The sequence below is a fragment of the Crotalus tigris genome, unplaced genomic scaffold (genome assembly GCF_016545835.1).
Source record: "Crotalus tigris isolate CLP2741 ecotype Arizona unplaced genomic scaffold, ASM1654583v1 scf7180000018155.2402879, whole genome shotgun sequence".
In the NCBI taxonomy this organism is placed as follows: Eukaryota; Metazoa; Chordata; class Lepidosauria; order Squamata; family Viperidae; genus Crotalus; species Crotalus tigris.
The window spans coordinates 144627-164545 of NW_024096851.1; the positions used below are offsets into that span (position 1 = coordinate 144627).

General features: G+C 38.9%; 1 protein-coding gene across 2 annotated transcripts in view; it reads right to left on the minus strand.

Annotated features, from left to right (window-relative positions):
* The window catches only part of FMN2 (formin 2), a 196273-nt gene that overhangs the window by 60457 nt on the left and 115897 nt on the right, over nt 1-19919 (minus strand). For both annotated transcript variants that reach the window (XR_005557298.1, XM_039348448.1), the window contains exon 9: nt 7094-7155. Coding sequence is in view for 1 of the 2 variants with exons in the window: in XM_039348448.1 (XP_039204382.1) it covers nt 7094-7155 (62 nt within the window). In the remaining variant the exon portion in view is untranslated. The remainder of the gene's footprint in view (nt 1-7093; nt 7156-19919) is intronic.

Here is a 19919-nt window from a genome sequence, read left to right on the forward strand (position 1 = left end):
GTGTCACGAACAATAACAAGTAGGCTTGGAAGTTATTATTCTGCATCAGTTAGATTACTACATATTCATACATCATGGTGGAAATGTTGTTTATACCATTATTTGGGAGAAAAACAAGCAAACATCTTGAAGGCTTCTAATCTCTTAGTAAAATATGTCTAGTTTTGAGTCTTAAAATCAAACAAAAGTTTCCACATGGCATCTAATGTATTGTGAGCCAGAAAACCTCCCTGATGCAGGAATTTAGGTGTATGAGGCACGATTTGAAAAGATACCTGTGTGCATGTAACAACAGCAAAAGCAGGCTAGGATATGGCAAAAAAAAATGTGATTTTAGTCCTCTCTAAACATCAATATGAACATGTCCAGGAAATAGATAACTTATTATTCTCACCGGGTCTTTCTGATGCAAGCAGAATTTTGTAACATATTATTTGGGTAACGAGACAGAACCCTTTAAAGATAATTTTGGCTACATATCACTCCTTTCTTCTTTCCTTTTTAAAACCTAAGCTAAATATACTGTATATATAGGAAATAAAAAAGAGGAATTTCCCCCTCAAAGACATTGTATCAAAGGAATATTTAGCAGATGGTTCATATAAAATTTCATTAGCTCCTGATTACATTTGACACATCTTTGAAATGATACATTGAAATAAGTTAAATAGAAACCTGCTGGGTGAAAACTAATTATAATTCAGAACAAACAGAATGCAGGATTACTATATATTCTTTTACAGTTTCCTATTTGTTATACTTCACATTAAAAACCAAAACATTTTGATGAAAGCATCTTGAAAGGCAGTCTTCAGAGTCCATAAATCTAGGGCTGTTCTTAAAGATATAGTTCTTTACAGGTATTATCTCCCGCAGCAGAATTATATCTGTGACTAACAAAGCCAATTTCAGGATTTCTCTTTGGCTGACCCCCTTATCTGACTATAATAAATGCAGTTTAGTGAATGAAATTAATAAAAAAAGAGTAACACATTATCTTACCCCAAATACTCTCTCTCTCTCTCTCTCTCACACACACACACACACACACACACACACACACACACACATTCATTACATACATAATCGAAATGGAATAGACATTATGACCAAAGTCTCAACTTGGTTTGTTAATAATAATAATAAAGTTAAAAGGGACCTTGGAGGTCATCTAGTCCAACCCCCTGCTCAGGCAGGAAACCCTATACCATTTTAGACAAATGGATGTCCAGTCTTTTCTTAAAAACTTCCAGTTAATTGTTCTAACTGTCAGGAAGTTTCTTAGTTCCAGGTTGCTTCTCTCCTTGACCAGTTTCCATCCGTTGCTTCTTGTCCTGCCTTCAGACGCCTTGGAAAATAGCTTGAATCCCTCTTCTTTGTGGCAGCCCCTGAGATATTGGAATACTGCTATCATGTCCCCCCCTCGTCCTTCTCTTCATTAAACTAGACAGCCTTTCCTTATATGCTTTGGCCTCCAGTCCCCTAATCATCTTTGTTGCTCTTCTCTGTACTCTTTCTAGAGTCTCAACATCTTTTTTACATCGTGGTGACCAAAACTGGATGCAGTATTCCAAGTGTGGCCTTACCAAGGCATTGTAAAGTGGTATTAATACTTCACGTGATCTTGATTCTATCCCTCTGTTAATGCAGCCCTGCACTGTGTTAGCCTTTTTGGCAGGTGCAGCACACTGCTGGCTCATATTTAAGTGATTGTCCACTATGACTCTGAGGTCCCTCTCACAGTTACTACTATTGAGCAAGGTACCCCCTATACTATACCTGAACATTTGGTTTTTCTTGCCTGAATGTAGAACCTTACTTTTTTCACCATTGAATTTCATTTTGTTAGTTAGTGCCCAGTGTTCAAGTCTGTCCAGATCCTCCTGTATCCTAAGCCTGTCTTCTGGAGTGTTGGCTATTCCTGCCAGCTTGGTGTCATCTGCAAATTTGATAATTTCCCCATCTATCCCCTCATCCAAATCATTGATGAAGATGCTGAAGAGCACTGGGCCCAGAACAGAGCCCTGGGGCAACCCACTACACACTTCCTTCCATGTAGATGCGGTTCCATTGAGGACCACATGCTAAGAAGTACAGCCAGTCAGCCAGCTATGGATCCATCTGATGGTGATGCTGTCTAACCCACATTTTTCTATCTTATCAAGTAATAGGTTGTGATCTACTTTATCAAATGCCTTTCTGAAGTCCAAGTAAATTATATCCACAGCATTCCTCTGATCCATTAATTTTGTCACTTGGTTAAAGAATGCAATAAGGTTTGTCTGGCATGATCTGTTTTTGACAAACCCATGTTGGCTTTTAGTAATGACTTTGTTTGCCTGTAGGTGTTCAGTGATTCATTGTTTGATTATCTTTTCCAGAATCTTCCCAGGTATTGAGGTCAGGCTGATAGGTCTGTAATTTCCTGGGTCCATTTTTTTTCTTTTTTCCATTTTTTTGCCTTTCCCATGATCTGTTTGATCTGACTGTAAATAAGGACAACAAACCTACTATTTATAATAACAAGGTATACATCTATAGAAATAAAACACTATAAATGAGAAACAAATTTGCAACCTCAAGGCTAAATATTCTTTCTGACTGTAATGGCTTGTATGAATGACCTTGGGGAAAGAGAAGAGGAATCAGTCAGATAAGACAGGCAGAGTCCCACAATCACTTAATGGTCTGCAAAAGGAACCCAGGAAAGACCTGCCCCAATGGATCAAGTAGTTAAAAGTGGAGGAAGGAAGTCTGTGTCTTCAGACTTGCAAGATTCTGTTAAGCAGCCTTACAATAAAATAGAATTAGTTCATCTTGTCATGTTTGATGTCTGGTTTGCCTGGGAGGGCTGATAACCTATATCTATGCAACAGGTCTGTTTGCATTGTACTTACAGGTACTGTGTCTCTTTTCCTGAGAATTCTTATTATAATCAGTGTCTAGTGGGAACCCCCCCCCCCGAATATATAGAACTTCTTTCTGTAATTCTATCAAATTCCTTCCAGAGACCACAAATGAATGATTAATTGATGTTTTTCAATAATATAACAATACCATCATTTATTTCTTGCCTTTTTTCTACTACTTCATAGTCTTTTCCCTATCTAGTTCTCTTCTGTCTAGAAGATGTAATACTTTTCTTCAGTTCAGATGCTGTAGTGCAAATTTAATATGAATTAATATGAAAACCTGGCTCTGCCAGTTGGCTTGGGGGCCCAATGAGGGTGTATCATTCTGGAAGTGGTTGACAAATTAAGAGAAGATCCTTCTTCTCCCCCCTGTGCATCCTGCTCCCTTCCTCCCCATATTTTTAATTGTGATCTTTACTGTTATTAGAAATTTTTTGTTTGTTTGTGGTTTTACTGGCTCTTATTGCTGTAGGCTGCTCAGAGTTGCCTCGAGTAGGTGGCAAAAAAATCTAATAAGTAAATAAAATAAAAATAAATAAAATAAAATGTGTATTAACATGAAACATGAATTCTTCCTATACTGCTTTGTCTATAATCTTTCATTAATTCTGACATCTCAGTTCATGAAATCATAGCAAGTTGATTATTTAACATAAGAGGCTTTCTAAGTAAAAAAATCAGAAGCTAGTAATTGTTTGATTTCTTTCATTTGCCAAAATGAAGTGGCTATTTAGACACCTGGAATTTAGTTAGTTTAGTTAGTCATAAAGAAGCAGCAGTGGTCATTTAATGCATTATTATTCTTTTTTTTTATCATCGAGGAGAAAAAACAGTAGTAGGAATGACAGCTTAGTTTAACTGGGCGAGCATTCATTTGACACTCTTATGTTTCTACAGATGACTAAATGTTTGGGCAAATCCTAGGATTTATGTTAATCTTTGTAAAGCCTACTATAGTAAAAAGATGGCCAATTACCCATTTTATATGATTAAAACTTCCCAAATGCTTTCAAAAATAAGAAAACAAGATGATCAACAATAAAAATATTAAAATGTATGCAATATCACAGTAGGTAAAATGTCAGTGAGCATACATGCATTTAAAATTATAGGGAGTTTCCTAAGTAATAATAATTTTTAAAAATGTCAAACCATTTTAACAATGGGAAAACAGAGGGTTTTTTTTCAGATATTTATGTATTTTAGAAGTCATCCAACTCCAAAATGATTCTGAGTCATTTACATTTAAAACAGGACAACAATAAAAAAAAATAACTCAAGGTTTGGAAGGACAAACCGGTTTTTAAAAACTTGTAGAACATCATTATGGTGGGGGCCAAATAGATCTCTGTGGGCATCTTAATCAAGATAAGACAGGTCTCTTGGGTCCTGATAAATGACATTGTTTGATTAAGGGGACTCGAATTGCACCAATTCTGATCTTACTGAATAAACAAAGATGTTCTATAATCCTCCTATGAAGTCCTTCCTGGCATAAAAGGAAGGACTTCATAGCACAATATCAATGCCTTGAATTATCCCTGGAACTTCAGTGGCAACCAGTTCAACCTGTAGAGCAATGGAATCATATGGGCATACAAAGGCAGGCCCAGCACTGCTAATCTAATGCCATTGCATTCTGAATCAGTTGCAGCTTCTAAGTAGTCTTCAGTGGCATTGTATGTACAGCATATTGCAATTTTATGACTGTGAAAGGACCATCTAGAAAATTCCTGATCAGGGAAAGGGTGCAGCTGGCTGAACAGATGAAACTGTACAAAAGCCCTAGCTGTGAATCCAGGATGACTCCTAGATTGAGCCCAAAGAAAGATATTATATAATTGAAATACGACAATGTGTATACTGAGTTGTCCATCTTAAATATTAGTTCAATACACATAAAACTTCATCAAAGGAAAGTAATGATAACAATATTCTCCTTGAATAAATGATAATCTACTTTTTTCAAATGAAATCTTAATAGAAACTGTGGAAAAACAAATACTTGTGTAATGATTAGATAAAAATATATTCACTGTCTCAAAATCATATAGATTAATAGGCCTAAACTAGGGGCCTTTGCTGCAGGATAACAAACCAAAGAACTACAATATGTTCAGTAACTGTGCAGTCTAACAATACTTGAATTCCTTAGTAAACAGGAATTGAGCCTCAGGATTGTGGCTTTTGAAATTAGGGTGTGTTTAGACTTGGAGGCTGCCCAAACGTCTTTCACATCTCGAAGGAAAAGCACCATGCCAAACATATGTAATCAGCAAAAAAAAAAAAAAAAAGTGATTACATTTTGAAGAAAGATCATAAAACAAATGCTCCCATATGTTCAAGACATCAAATAGAATATCTGAGAACTTGCATTGCAATGTTTTAACTATATAGTGAAAAGAATGTTCTGACCTTACAATTAATGGAGTGTGTGAAAAATAACAGAAAAGGTCATGAAAGTTAATAAAGAATTTTAGAATAAGGAACAACTTATTCTAAAATGTAAGTATTAACTCAAGTTTTGCTTAAAAGCTAATCAATTCAAACAAGCAATTGATCATGTCCTGAATCAGAAATTGGGGTCAAATACAAAGGAGAATAGGAACCATTTAGTTCTCACCAGAGTGTTAATAGGGAAATTAATAAAACAATTATCTAAATGAGTACATTTATAGTGTATATTGAACATCAGAGTTGTTGCTGAGTTTATTTTTTCAATAGATGAGTTAATTAGGTAGGTATTTGAACCTCTTGGAGTTGCTTTAAATAGAAATGCATGATAAAATATTTAGTAGAAATTTAATGAATTATACGTAATCCAAAGTTTTCATTATATACAGCTCATCTGGATAAGAGGATATACTCTGAAAATAAAAATAGATGCTACCTAGGACTGCATTAGCTTTTTTGGCAGCTGTTGCATGCTTTTGGCTCATACTTAAGTGGTGATCTGCTAGGACATTAAACCCTTCTCACAGTTGCTACTGTTGAGCCAGGCACCATCTATTTTATACCTGTGTATTTAATTTTTGTTGTCTATGTGTAGGAACTTGCTTTTCCCACCACTGAATTGTATTTTGTTGAATAGGGCCCAGTGTTCAAACCTGTCAATATCCTTGAGAGGGGGCTGGACTAGAAGACCTCCAAGGTCCCTTCCAGCTCTATTCTATTCTATTCTATTCTATTCTATTCTATTCTATTCTATTCTATTCTATTCTATTCTATTCTATTCTATTCTAGTCTAGTCTAGTCTAGTCTAGTCTAGTCTAGTCTAGTCTAGTCAAGTCAAGTCAAGTCTAGTCTAGTCTAGTCTAGTCTAGTCTAGTCTTATTCTAAAGTCTACCCTCTAAATGTTAGGTATTCTCCCAGCTTGGTGTCATCTGCAAATCTGATGAGTTCCCTTGCTACCCACTCCTATCAATACTATTTATGAAGATGTTAAAGAGCATCTTCATAAATTATATAGAGCATAGAACCTGCATGTTTCATTCCATGTAGAAGTAGTTCTATTGCACTGTTTATCAAGAAGTAGGCTAGGGTCTGTTTTGTTAAATGCCTTGCTGAAGTCCAAGTATACTGTGTCTACAGTATTTCCCTTATCCACTAATTAAAAAATTAATTAGTAAAGATGTCTGACCTCACAAAAAAACCTGTTATGGTGAATTTTTAAATAGTACAAGAAATTAAATTGTAATTTAGTTAATCTGCAATAAAAACTCACTAACAAATAAGCATAAATCAAAATTTGTTTTGTATAAATATACTTTATCATGATGTTTTTTCAGTATACGATATCACATGTTATAATGAAGCATCATATGGATCTAGAAAGACATCCAAAGGTCCATAATCTCTTTGAGAAGGCTTGAAACAAGTCCAGCACTATACAAGCATCTATACAATATAATTCTGTATACTCTTCTGCCATACAGTCAGAATGGGAAAGAGTGCACTAGGTATTAAACTGGCACCTAGCTCAATGGGAACAACAAATTTAATAAAGAAATATAAAGTCAGACAAGAAAAACACAGTTTCTTCTACATTTCTTCCTTTTAATTGTCACTGTGATATTATTCTACCATAGCAATACAATCAGTCATAATTGTGATTCTGCCATTTTTTGGGCAAACATTGTAAACTATAATTTGTGCATGTACATTTTTGTTTTGATACTCACATTCTCATAAAGGGCTTGAAGAGTCTCTAAGTCCACTACAGAGTTGTCCAAATTCATGACAGCTATGAAAAAGGCAGACAGAAATATATAAAAAAGAAGGATTACATTTTAAGAAAAGACTAAGCATAATACAGACACTTTAAAAAAAAAAACCGACCTGCTGGTCATACAGCTTAATGGATTAAACTTTATTAATGCCTTAAGAAAATGTTCCATCTGACAGAAGACTAGTGGAACCTGGCATCACATTTTAATATAGTCAAGTTGTCTTTCCCCCACAATCATGTCTGTGGTGAGTTTATTCTTACCCATGTCACAGAAAAAGTCAAATGGTAACAATATACTTTACACCGGAATTGATGGTCTGACTTCAAAAAGTACACATTATAGCAAAGGAGATTGTTTCTAGCTGAGTTTCAGCCTTTAAGTGATTAATCCATGGATCAACCCGACCGGATACCCAACTTATATGTAACAGATATAAGTTTGCTTAAAACAACCTATGTAGTTAGTCATTACACAAACAGTTCCATAAGTATGACTTCAAAAGAGAAGTTTCATTTAGAATTAACCAGGAAGGGCAAGTATCATATTTAATAATAGCAAAGATATAAGGATTTAGGCTGGTAAGACAGAATTTATTAAGAATGATTTCAGAAGTTTATCTTAGTGCTACTTAAAAAGGAATCAAGAAAGCAAAATTAGTTTTTAATGTATAAAAATCTCTAGCAAAGAAAGGAGATCAAATTTCTATGACTTCTCACAGGCGGAAAACATTCAGACAGAGAAGCAGGTACACCAGTCTCTTAACCATGAGCCTGGTTACATCATGCCAGAACAGACTATCTAATGGGGCAATTGCAAAAATATTGGTTTATCTTTATTAAGGAAAACCATTCTTTCTTTAGATATTGAAATAGGCCTCTATTAAATTCACATACCATGTCTGGTTATAATTTACCAAGTCCACAACTGTATTTGAACAAAATTATCGATGTGGCAAGCTTTCTACATACCCTATAAAATTTCTGGTGACATCATGAATAAAGTTCTTTATTTATTTAAAATAGGTTTCTATCACCTTTTACATCTTATCAGAATTTACACCTAAAAATTAACTACTAAAGTAAAGTTTAAAGAGCTTAATTAAAGCTGACACAATCTAGAATTCCCAAGTGAACAGAACATCCTGAACAGGGACGAGATACTAGTCTACTACCAAGTCCATGTGGGTTATATTCTTGAATTTTAATTTACCTTAAGTATTCTGTACATAGAGAAGAAATATCAAATCAAATCAAATCTTTATTATTGTCATAGACAAGTGGTTCTCAACCTTTTCTTCACCATGAATCCCCTTTAAATATCTTTTGTGGCCTTGGACCATGGCCATGGACCCCCCAAGATTTAACTCAAGATTTAAATCATAATATTTCTTCAAGCCTTTGAGACCCCCTGTGATGACATCGCAGCCCCCCAGAGGTCCATGGACCACAGTTTGAGAACCGCTGTCTAGACCATCATAAAGTGGGTAGAGGAAAGTTTGAATTTTTTGACTCTGAAAACCATCCATACATAACACTGATGTCTTTTCTGACTTCAGTTAAGTGCCATATACCCAGCCCCCCCCCAAAAGGGATAAAGTCAGTCATTTGATTACAATGCAATTTGCTTTCATGTTTCTTCTTTCTTCTCTTTAGCATTTTCTTCTGCTTTCTATTTAATCTATATACCTATAAGGCAAATCTTGACCTGAAGCAAAACATAGCTAGAATTTCCTCTGACAATTCCTGACAAAAACTTAACAACAGATTACATTGCCCTCTATAAATCAGTACCTTTCTCTGTTGCTGAATGATTTTGTGTATACACCTCAAGATTAGAGACAATATAATTCATGCTCATTTGTTTTTCATTGCTGTAAAGCATTTAGTGATAAAATCCAGTGTCTGGGACTCATCACATTTTCTCCCTACAGGTCTGAAATATAACTTTAGTTACAGTATAATAAAAGACTATATAAATAAGGAAATGTTGATCTTGATTGCATGAATCCAGAGTGTTCTTAAAGATTGGAGGGAAGAATTGAAAAAGATGAAAATAACATTCCTTCTTTTCAGGATATATTCTTTTTTCCAGTGTCTTTTGAAAACATAATTTTCTTTTTTTCCAAATGCTTTATCCTGTTTTTACTTCTTTCCTTTTCTCATTTACCTATTTTCACAAAACATGTTTGTTTACCAATAACTTATCTTTTTATACACCTGTATGAAATGTTCAAAAAGTTAGTTCCCTGTGACATACGTTTTAACTGTTTTCCTTCTTGGAAATAGTAAAGTTAACTTTTATTTTTTAAAAAGCTGTCCAAAATCAAACATTTAGTCCTTAAACTAAATAAACTGCTTTAAAATTTCAATGAATCAGATTGCCTCATTTGAATAGCAACATAGATTAATATCATAATGCACCACAGTAGATTTTCATGTCGTAAATCAAAGGAAATCATCTACCTAGAATAGCTAAGTACAGCTTTAATTAAATGAAGGCCCCCATGTATCAAATATAACAAGCAAAGCCTAAGAGATGGAATAAAGATTTTATAAAGATGGGGAAGGGGACCAGGAAGAGGAAAATATACCTTATTATACAGATCGTTGACATTTCCTATTTTCAGTAAGGAGAAATTGTCTACAGTTAACCATAGGCTTCATTATGAACAATAGCTTGCAGATAACAAGCTTGTGCAGATAACACTATCCACAAAGATTTAAAGGACTACAAGATTTCAGGAAAACTGGAAATAGCAGGGGTAGTCAGTTCAAAAGGAATCAAATACTTAACAGGACCCAAACATTTATTCATTTATTCAATTTTTATCTTGCCCTTTATAAGTAACTTAAGGCAGTCAGCATACACAATACTTTTTCCTCCTATTTTCCCCTCAACAGCGCCTGGGTAAAGAAAGAATGACTAATCCAAGCAGCTTTTATGACTAAAAATAAACATGAACTAATAGCGTGTAGCAAAAATAAATAAATATGAATCAACAATTTGTGGCAGCAGCCAAAAATGCCAACACAGTCCTAGGCTACATTAACAGAGGGATAGAATCAAGATCACATGAAGTTCTAGTACCACTTTACAAAGCCTTAGTAAGACCACACTTGGAATACTGCATCCAGTTCTGATCACCACAATATATAGAAAAGATATTGAGACTCTGGAAAGAATGCAGAAAAGAGCAACAAGCATGATTAAAGGGCTGGAGGCTAAAACATATGAAGAACAGTTGCAGGAACTGGGTATGTGAACTAGTGACACAGAGGACTAGGGAAGACATGAGAGCAGTCTTCCAATATTTGAGGGGCTCCTACAAAGATGAGGGGGTCAAACTATTTTCCAAAACATTAAAAGGCAAAATAAGAAACAATGGATGGAAACTAACCAAGGAGACAAGCAACCTAGAACTAAGAAGGAGAAATTTCCTAACAGTGAGAGCGATCAACCAATGGAACAGCTTGCCTTCAGAAGTTGTGGGTGCTCCATTACTGGAGGCTTTCAAAAAGAGACTGGACAACCATTTATCTGAAATTATATAGTCTCCTGTTTGAGCAGGGAGTTGGACTAGAAGACCTCCAACATAGAGTTGGAAGGGAACTTAATTATATATTTTAAGTTCTAAAACTCACAGCCTCCTGGTTTCCAACCTATTAATATTTGTACAAATACTGCAAAGTGATGCCTTCTATTAGTGAATTCTGTTAAAAGGCTATTTTTAGTATAAAAATTTCTGCAATTCTTTTGAACAATTTAAGCTTGCTTTTATCTCTGCAAAAAAATCATACCCTTGTGATAAATTATGCTCATTATGGAATGTATACTTGAATACAACTTTTTTTTAAAAAAAAGACATTGCACACTGCTTTTGCATTCTTTTTAAACTCCATCTTGGAGCTCAAAAGTCCTCTCAAAAATGTTAACTTTAGTGAACAAGAACTATAGCATAGCTTCTGTTTTACATTTTTGAAGCTTGTTAAGATTACCAAAGAAGGAGATGCAAAGCAATAGAACACTTTTGTCTGAATACTTATGAGAGATAAGAGAAGGTCTGGTATGGTACATATAATAATATGACGTTATAGCATTGTTTTTGTTGTGCTTTATATCATAATGTATGAGCCATGGTGTGAAATGCAGGCAGTGGCCTGCATACCTGTGCCACTGAAGATACTTGCCAAAATAGAAAGCTGAGGTAAAAAACTGAACAAATTTACATATAACTCTACATTTTAGAACAAACATCAGCAACCTTTATATGAGGCTTCATGGAAACCTATGCATAACTCTATTCTCACTAGCAGTTTTTTAGTAGCACAGAAATGAAATGATGTGTTTTGGTCATTTTCTTACTCAACGCAATAATATCTGCCAGGAGTTGAGGACTATTCTGGCATTTATGGCATAGTATTCTTTGAGTGAAATGAAAGCCAATTTTATCCTATGCCTGTTTAGAGAATTTCATCCAAGGTTTTCTTATTTGGAGGCTGTCTTGCAGGCCAACATATTGTTACCTATATCCCACCAGCTAGATAGTATGTGTAACTTATTAGCACATGCATTGGTTGCTAGAAGACTGGAAGAACTATCTTGAGTCAGTTTGGTGATATGGAGAAAAGGAATAAGGATTGAATTGCAAAACAGAACTATAAAGGAACAGTGAATGGTTTGAGAAGAAAGAGAAAATGGAGGAAGTCATGACTGGAGGCAAATCATGAGATCTTGAGAAAGGTGATATGTTTCAAGAACGAAAAGGTAATACTGTATATGAAAAGTGCATATATGCAGGAATGGTTTGCAAGGATAGAAAAGTATGGAAAAGTATAAAGAGCAGTATGGGAGTAAGCTAGTTTCAGGTTCCAAGTTTTATTAGTTTATCACAATATAAAATACAAAGAAAAATGAAAAGAATGGTAAAGTAGGGGGGAAAGGGAAGAGGAAAACGTGTAGAGGAAAAGGGAGAAAAGAAAGAAAAGCATTGATTTCTGACTCTTTTTAGCACAGTAGAATAAAATAATAACATGCAGCCTCAACTTTTTATTTTTACATAATAATATGAACTAGCCATTTCCATGACAACAAACATATCTAATGAGCAAAACCCAAAGCCAAACTTTCATTTTTCCCCCCACTTCAAGCACAAATACCAGTAATGGTTTCCAAGTGGAAGCAAAATTAGCTGTATTCTTTTCCAGGAGTAAACTAGTTTCAGTTGTTTTCTTTCTGTTTATGGCATGTCTTTATTGACTTACTGAAAATTTCTCCTTTTCTACACTTTTTATAATGTTGCTGACCTTGAAAAAAATACTATGATAGATATGTACTGTATGTACCCTACTTTGGGATATATGTTCATGCAACATTATACTTTCCTAACAATCTAGATATAATTTAGGTGATTATTAAAGCTTCCACTTAAAGAGAAGCAAATGTGCCCAAAGTGTTTTTATTCCTGCCCCTTTCCTCTATTTTAAATAATTAATAATAGTGACATAATTTGTTGGGAATTTTGTCAAAATTCATATTTTAGCTTATGTATCTTTCAATATGCTAATATCATCTGATATCTGGCTTAAATATCATTTTTGCTATATATTCTCTGCCAAAATGATTTCTTATGTCATGTATTCAGGGACATAAGGAAGTATTACATTAAACATAATGAAGTATTGCATAAAGAAGACATCAGCAATTGGTTAATAATTGGCAAAACTCCCAGCAAAGGTCCCAGCAAAAAGGACAACAATAGGAAATTACAGGCTTATAACATGCTTGCCTACATTTTTAAATTACTCACAGGCATAAGAGCGGAAAACATCCAAGATTTCTTAGAAGAAAATAACAACCCTCCAGTAGAACAGAAAGGCGACAGAAAGAAAAACAGAGGTACAAAAATATCAACTTTTGATTGATGAAATGATTTGGGAAAATTGCAAAATCAATTTATATGTGGTCTGGATTGAATTTAAAAGGTTTTTGATTCATTACTAGATAGTTGAATCATCAAATGCTTTGAAACAATTGGTATCAGTAAAACATTAGAATGTTTATAGAAAAAAATAAAGAAGCAGTACAAGACAGAATTATTGGTTGGAAATGAAAACGCTAACAATAGCCTCTAATGTTAACATTAGGACAGGCATCTTCCAGGGTGACTCATTATTACCCTTTTCTTTTGTCATTCCTATGAATCCCATTTTCAGTGATTGGACTGTTTGGATCAAAAAAGATATAGCTAATAACAATTCACTCTGCATTACATTCCTGATTTGATACTGACAGATTATACCTGCCCCACAGAAATAGAGGCAGAGATTTACTTCAAGTCAAACAAACTTCAGGTAGTCCTCGACTTACAACAGTTCATTTAGTGATTGTTCGAAGTTATAATGGCACTGCAAAAAGTGATTTATGACCTTTTTTCACACTTACGACCGTTGCAGTATCCCTGTGGTCATGTGATCAAAATTTAGATGCTAGGTAACTGACTTATATTTGGCGATTGCAGGGGCCATGTGATTGCCTTTTGTGAAATTCGAGCAAGCAAAGTCAATGGGGAATCCAGATTCACTTAGCAACCATGTTACAGATTCACTTAACAACGATGTTGCTAACTTAATAATTGCAGTGATTCACTTAACAACTATCTCAAGAAAGATTGTAAAATGGGGCAAAAGTCACTTAACAAATGTCTTACTTAGTAACAGAGATTTTGGACTCAATTATGGTTATAAATCAAGGACTACCTGTATCAAAGTAAAAACGCAGGCACTGGTTGATTGGTTGATTACATAAAAACATTCAAGAACAAGCACTGATGCAAGTTAAAAAGTTGGATGTGCTGAAAACAAACATAAATACTGAATAATGTAATAAAAACAAGAACAAAGTGCTAGCAAGGAAAAGCATCACACGGTCAGTTTCTACAAAAGATCGAGGGGAAAGTGGATAAAGTAAATCCTGGCAATAGCTTACAACTGGAATGTCAGAAAAAGAAACTGAAAGCTTGATTTTTTTTTGGCTGTTCAAAACCAAGCTATTTGAATTAATTCAATCAAGGTGAGAACTGAAAAATCATCAAATGATTCAAAATGCAGATTGTGCAAAAAGGCAGAAGAAACAGTAAATCACATACACAGCTTGTGCAAGCAGATCACACAAACTTATAAACAATGACATAACACATTCACCAAAATGATTCACTGGAACATTTGTAAAGTTATGTGCCAACAAGGAAAAATTGGTGGGAACACAGAGCTGGCTCATAACACACCAGATTTAACTTGATTGAAAAGAAGAAAGTGCAGATAATTGATGTGACAATACCTGGAGATAGTAGAATAGAAGACAAAAGAATTGGAGACGATCACATGGTATTGTGATCTGTAAATTGAAAGACTATGGTATAAACCAGCTGGGGTGGTCCCAGTGGTTACCAGCCCAGTATGAAAAAAATCTTGAATGGCATTTAGAAAATCTGCACATTGACAAAATTTCATTTGTCAATTACAAATATCCTTGCTGCTCAGATCTGCATATAAAATCACTGATGTATTATGACATCCTAGGTTCTTGAGAAGAAATTGATGCTTATGAAGTCCCACATCAATAACTGGCAGCTGTAGTTTCACATTTTTGTCTATTTAATGAAAACAATTCAGTCCTTTGTAGTAGGCGAGGCCACGAAACAGTCACCACAAAGATTCCAGGAAGGGTGCTTTATTATTGAAGAGTATATTAACAGTAAATTATGACAATCTCGAAAAGTTGTCACAAACTTTTTCTACCTCCTTTTCAAGGACAACAAGATCAAGGTGGGAATATTCTTTTTCTCATGCTTTTTATTTTCCCATTTCCCCCTCTAGGCCAGAGCTACAGTATTCTACAGTATATATTTATAGAGAGATTTATTTGTCTCTCCCATTCCCCATCCTATCCTATCCCATGTTGGGAAAAGCATACAAAGCATGGTTTCTGTTATGTCCCGAGCCTTTGCAAACGGCTCGGGCGTTTGCAGGCAGTCCCGGGCAGGTGCAAAGCTGCCCGGGACCAGACAGGCTGTCGCCAGCGCCGTGCGCATGCGCGGGTGCTGGCGCGGGAAAAGTAACCCATTTACCCGGGAGTTGCCTATATAAGAGGCTGCGAGGCGTTTGGGCGAGGCTGAAGCCATCTTCCTGTAAGCTGAACGCTGAATAAAAGAAACTGAGAACTCCAGCTGCTTCTCGTGTCTGTTTTCCCGCCACGGACTCAACACTGGCGACGAAGGTGGGATGCCTTGCACTACCTGGAAAGGAAAAGTGTAAGCTTACCCAAGGAGTCCTGAGCGGCGGAAGAGGAACGGCGTCGACTCGGCAGCTGCCCGCCAATCCGGTGCGCATTCGGGGGTAGGCTGGCTGATAGACCCGTCTCCTGAAGATCCGAAGATGGCGAAAATCGGAAGGCTTTCGGAATTCGACGTCTCACATCCAGAGCGGTGGGAGTCCTACGTATCCAGAATGGAGAACTACTTCAAGGCAAACCAAGTGAGGGAAGATAGCTTGAAGGCCGCCACCCTGCTTTGCGTTTGCGGCCAAGACGCCTTCGAAATCGCAGAAAATCTTGTAGCACCTGTTCCAGTAGAGTCTGTAAGCTACGCAGACCTGAAGAAGCTGCTGAAAGAGCACTTCCACCCCAAGGTGTCCGTTATCTCATGGCGCCACACCTTCGAGCAGAGGGATCAACGGTCCGGTGAAACAGCCAAGGAATACATCGCCGCGCTACGGAAGGCCGCCAAGCCCTGCGAGTTCAAGGACCTCGAGGAACGACTGAGGGACCGATTCGTGTGCGGGCTAAGGCATCGAGAGCTACAACAGAGACTTTTTGCCAAGGAAGAATTATCCTTCCAAGACGCCTTAAGGGAAGTCACCGCAGAAGAAGCAGCAGGCGGCGCCATCAAAAACATGCGGCCGATCAGAAACAGTGCAGAGGGTGCGTCCGTGCACCAGGAAGACGTCCGACGAAACTCCGAGGAGGATCCGGACGAGGAAGTCGACCGTCTACACCCCGCGAAGGAAGAGAACCAGAAGGGAAGCTCTTCGGCTCTGCTCAAGTGCATCGGCTGTGGAGGTCGCCACAGGAGAACCGACTGCAAGTTCCGCTCCGCTACCTGCCGGGCATGCGGCAAACAAGGGCATATTGCAGCTGTGTGTCTGAGCCGACGAAAGGCACAACCCCAAGAAGAACGCCTGAAAGGTACCAGATTCCCCAGCCAGAATAGGGTAGGGTTTTGCGCTTCGCGAAGAAGCATCTGTAGAACAGGCACACACAAGCCCATGAAGAAAAAGCTGTCACTCAACGTGAAGCTACAAGGGGTTCCATTATCTATGGAACTAGACACAGGGTCTGCCCTGTCCATCATTTCATTGCATACATTTAGGAAGATTTGTTCCAGTAGTGGGTCTAAGGCCAAGTTAAGGCCTTCTGATATTGTATTAACAGATTTTCAGAACTCAAGAGTGTGTGTTAAGGGGGAGGCCACCCTTAACGTGCAATACAAGAGCTTTGAAGGTCCACTAGACTTATTAGTAGTAGGGGGTGAACGAACGAGTCTCATAGGACTCGATTGGTTTGAGGCCCTGGGGATACACGTCACAGGACTCAACAGCTTACAAACACTCGACCTACAGGAAGTCTGCAAAGAATTTGCAGATGTTTTCAGCCCCCAGCTGGGCACATTCAAAGGACCACCTGTGTCCTTAAAGCTAGACCCCACTGTCACTCCCATTAGGATTAAAGCAAGAAGGGTCCCTTTTGCTTTAAAAAGTAAGATTGACACTGAACTAGACAAACTAATCCAACAGGGAATCCTAGAACCTGTTGATTCCAGCCCGTGGGAGACCCCCATTGTCACGCCTCTAAAGGCAAATGGGGACATTCGCATTTGTGCTGATTACAAATGCACACTCAATAAGGCATTGCAGCAACATGCCTATCCTGTTCCTGTGGTCAGTCACATCCTGGCCTCTCTCAAGGGGGGGCGTGTTTTTGCAAAGCTTGACCTAGCTCAAGCATATCAACAGCTGCCTGTTGATGATGATGCTGCCATAGCTCAGACCATTGTGACCCACAGGGGAGCCTTTAAAGTAAAAAGGCTACAGTTTGGAGTAAATGTCGCTCCTGGGATTTTCCAAAGCGTAATGGAAAACACACTACGAGGTATACCAGGGGTCTGCCCCTACTTTGACGATGTCTTGATTGCAGGAGACTCCACACACATTCTAGCTGAAAGACTTAGGGCTGTCCTGTTAAGATTCAGGGAATCAGGCCTCAAGCTCAGAAAAGACAAATGCAAGATCGGGGTGCCTTCTACTGAATTTCTGGGATTCAAAATTGATGCTGCTGGGATTCATCCTGCTGAATCCAAACTAACTGCTATTTTACAAGCACCCAGGCCAAAGTCTAAGGCCGAACTTCAGGCCTTCCTAGGCCTCCTGAATTTCTACAATTCTTTTCTTCCACATAAAGCTAGTGTAGCTGAGCCTCTTCACAGGCTACTAGACAAACAAGCTGTGTGGCTGTGGTCACAAGCACATGAGGCTTGCTTTAAAGAAGTCAAGGCCTTGCTCACTTCTAACAGTGTTCTTGCACATTTCAACGAGTCTCTTCCTGTGTGCATCGCTTGTGATGCATCCCCCTACGGGGTTGGAGCTGTCCTGAGTCACCTCAGGTCTGATGGAACTCAGGTTCCTATTGCATACTACTCCAGAACACTGTCTTCTGCCGAGCGCAACTACGCTCAGATAGACAGGGAGGCTCTGGCTGTTGTTGCTGGAATTAAAAAATTCCACGATTTTCTATATGGCAGGCATTTCACGGTCTTCACTGACCATAAGCCTCTGCTGGGACTGTTTACCACACGTAAGCAGACTCCCCACATCATTTCCCCTAGAATGCTTAGGTGGTCTATTTTCTTGTCTGCATATGATTTTTCATTACTCCACAAGCCTGGGAAAGAAATGGGCCATGCTGATGGCCTCAGTAGATTGCCTCTGCCAGTAGTAGAAGCTGACCCCGCGCCAGCTGTCAACATTCTATCAATCCAAGCCTTGCCCGAGCTCCCTCTTAGTGCCAGGGATGTTACCGCTGAAACAGGTACAGATCACACACTTTCACGTGTCCGCTCCTGGGTCCTGTCCGGGTGGCCTGAGCACTGCCCTAGTCCTGAGTTTCAGAGTTTCTGGTCCAAAAGGAACGAACTGTCCCTTTCTCAGGGTTGTCTGCTTTGGGGAAACAGAGTTGTCATTCCCACCTCAATGAGGACTAGGGTCTTAGAATCCCTCCACGAGGGTCATCCTGGCATTGTTCGTATGAAGGCTCTTGCACGAAGCCACTTGTGGTGGCCTGGTTTAGATAAAGATATTGAGCTAAGGTACACGCATGCCACCTGTGCCAACGATCTCGCCCAGAGATGCCCCAAGCTCCTGTGCATAGATGGGAGGAAACACAGTCCCCATGGTCTAGGGTGCACATTGACTACGCTGGGCCCTTTCAGGGCCAGTTCTTCTTGGTCCTTGTTGACAGCCATTCAAAATGGCTTGAGGTTGTGCCTGTCTCATCCACCACCACTGCAAAGACTATTCAGGTACTGAGGGGGATTTTTGCTGCACACGGGCTGCCAGATGTCATTGTGTCCGACAACGGCCCTCAATTCACCTCCTCCGAATTCCAAGCTTTCTTACAGGCAAACCTGATTCGTCATGCCACGTCTGCGCCTTTTCACCCGTCCACCAACGGTATGGCTGAACGCATGGTGCGCATCGCAAAGGACGCCTTGAAGAGACTCACCTACGGGGACTGGCATCACAGGTTGGCTGACTTTCTCCTTTCTTATCGCACCACACCGTCCACTTCTACAGGGAGAAGTCCAGCTGAACTTCGTTGGGGGCGCCAACTTACTACTAGACTTGACCGGTTGCATCCGGACAGACTGCCTTCATCTACCTCACATCCTAGGGCACCTAGACAACTACTTGTGGGTGCCCCGGTTTGGGCTCGCAATTACGGGCCTGGTCATACATGGGTCCCCGCTTCTGTGTCCAGGATCACAGGTCCTCTCTCCTACGAGGTTGCCCTGGACAACGGTCGTGTCCTGCGTCGGCACATCGACCAACTTCGCTCTAGGCGAGACTTTTCTGCTGAGACTCCTGGGTCTTTTCCAGGGGGGGAGGGGGACCCTTTGGAGCAAAGGGAAGGGCAAGAGCTACTGCCCATCTCCACTGAGGGAGCCACAAACGGCTCGTCCCAAGGTTCTGCAATTGCTCCGAAAAGAAAGTCATGGAGCTTACCCACACAACAGGCACTCACGCCTACTCCAGCCAGGGAGTCACCCCGGGGGCATACTCACTTTCCACACACATCACACAGCACTCCAGCAACGGAGGATACCCGGGGGCATCCCAACAAATCATTCCCCGCAAGAGAACTGGCACACAATTCCCAAGGTTGGCCTGACCTTACCCCAAATCCTACAGGGGGTCAAACATACACAGAGTTAGTCGAGGAACCAAGTCCCGACTACAACAACCCTAGCACAAATCAGGGAACACCTGAGTTTTGGGAAAGTACAGAAACCCACACGAGCCCGAACACAGAATGGGGTTCAGGGAATGGACAGCCTCCTGACAGGTCTTGGACTGACCTAGGAGGTTCTACAGAGACGCCCAGCAGCGGCTATCACTTCAAGGGGCCTGAGGGTCTACAGCTAGGTAGGTCAACCAGGTCACAAAGTAAC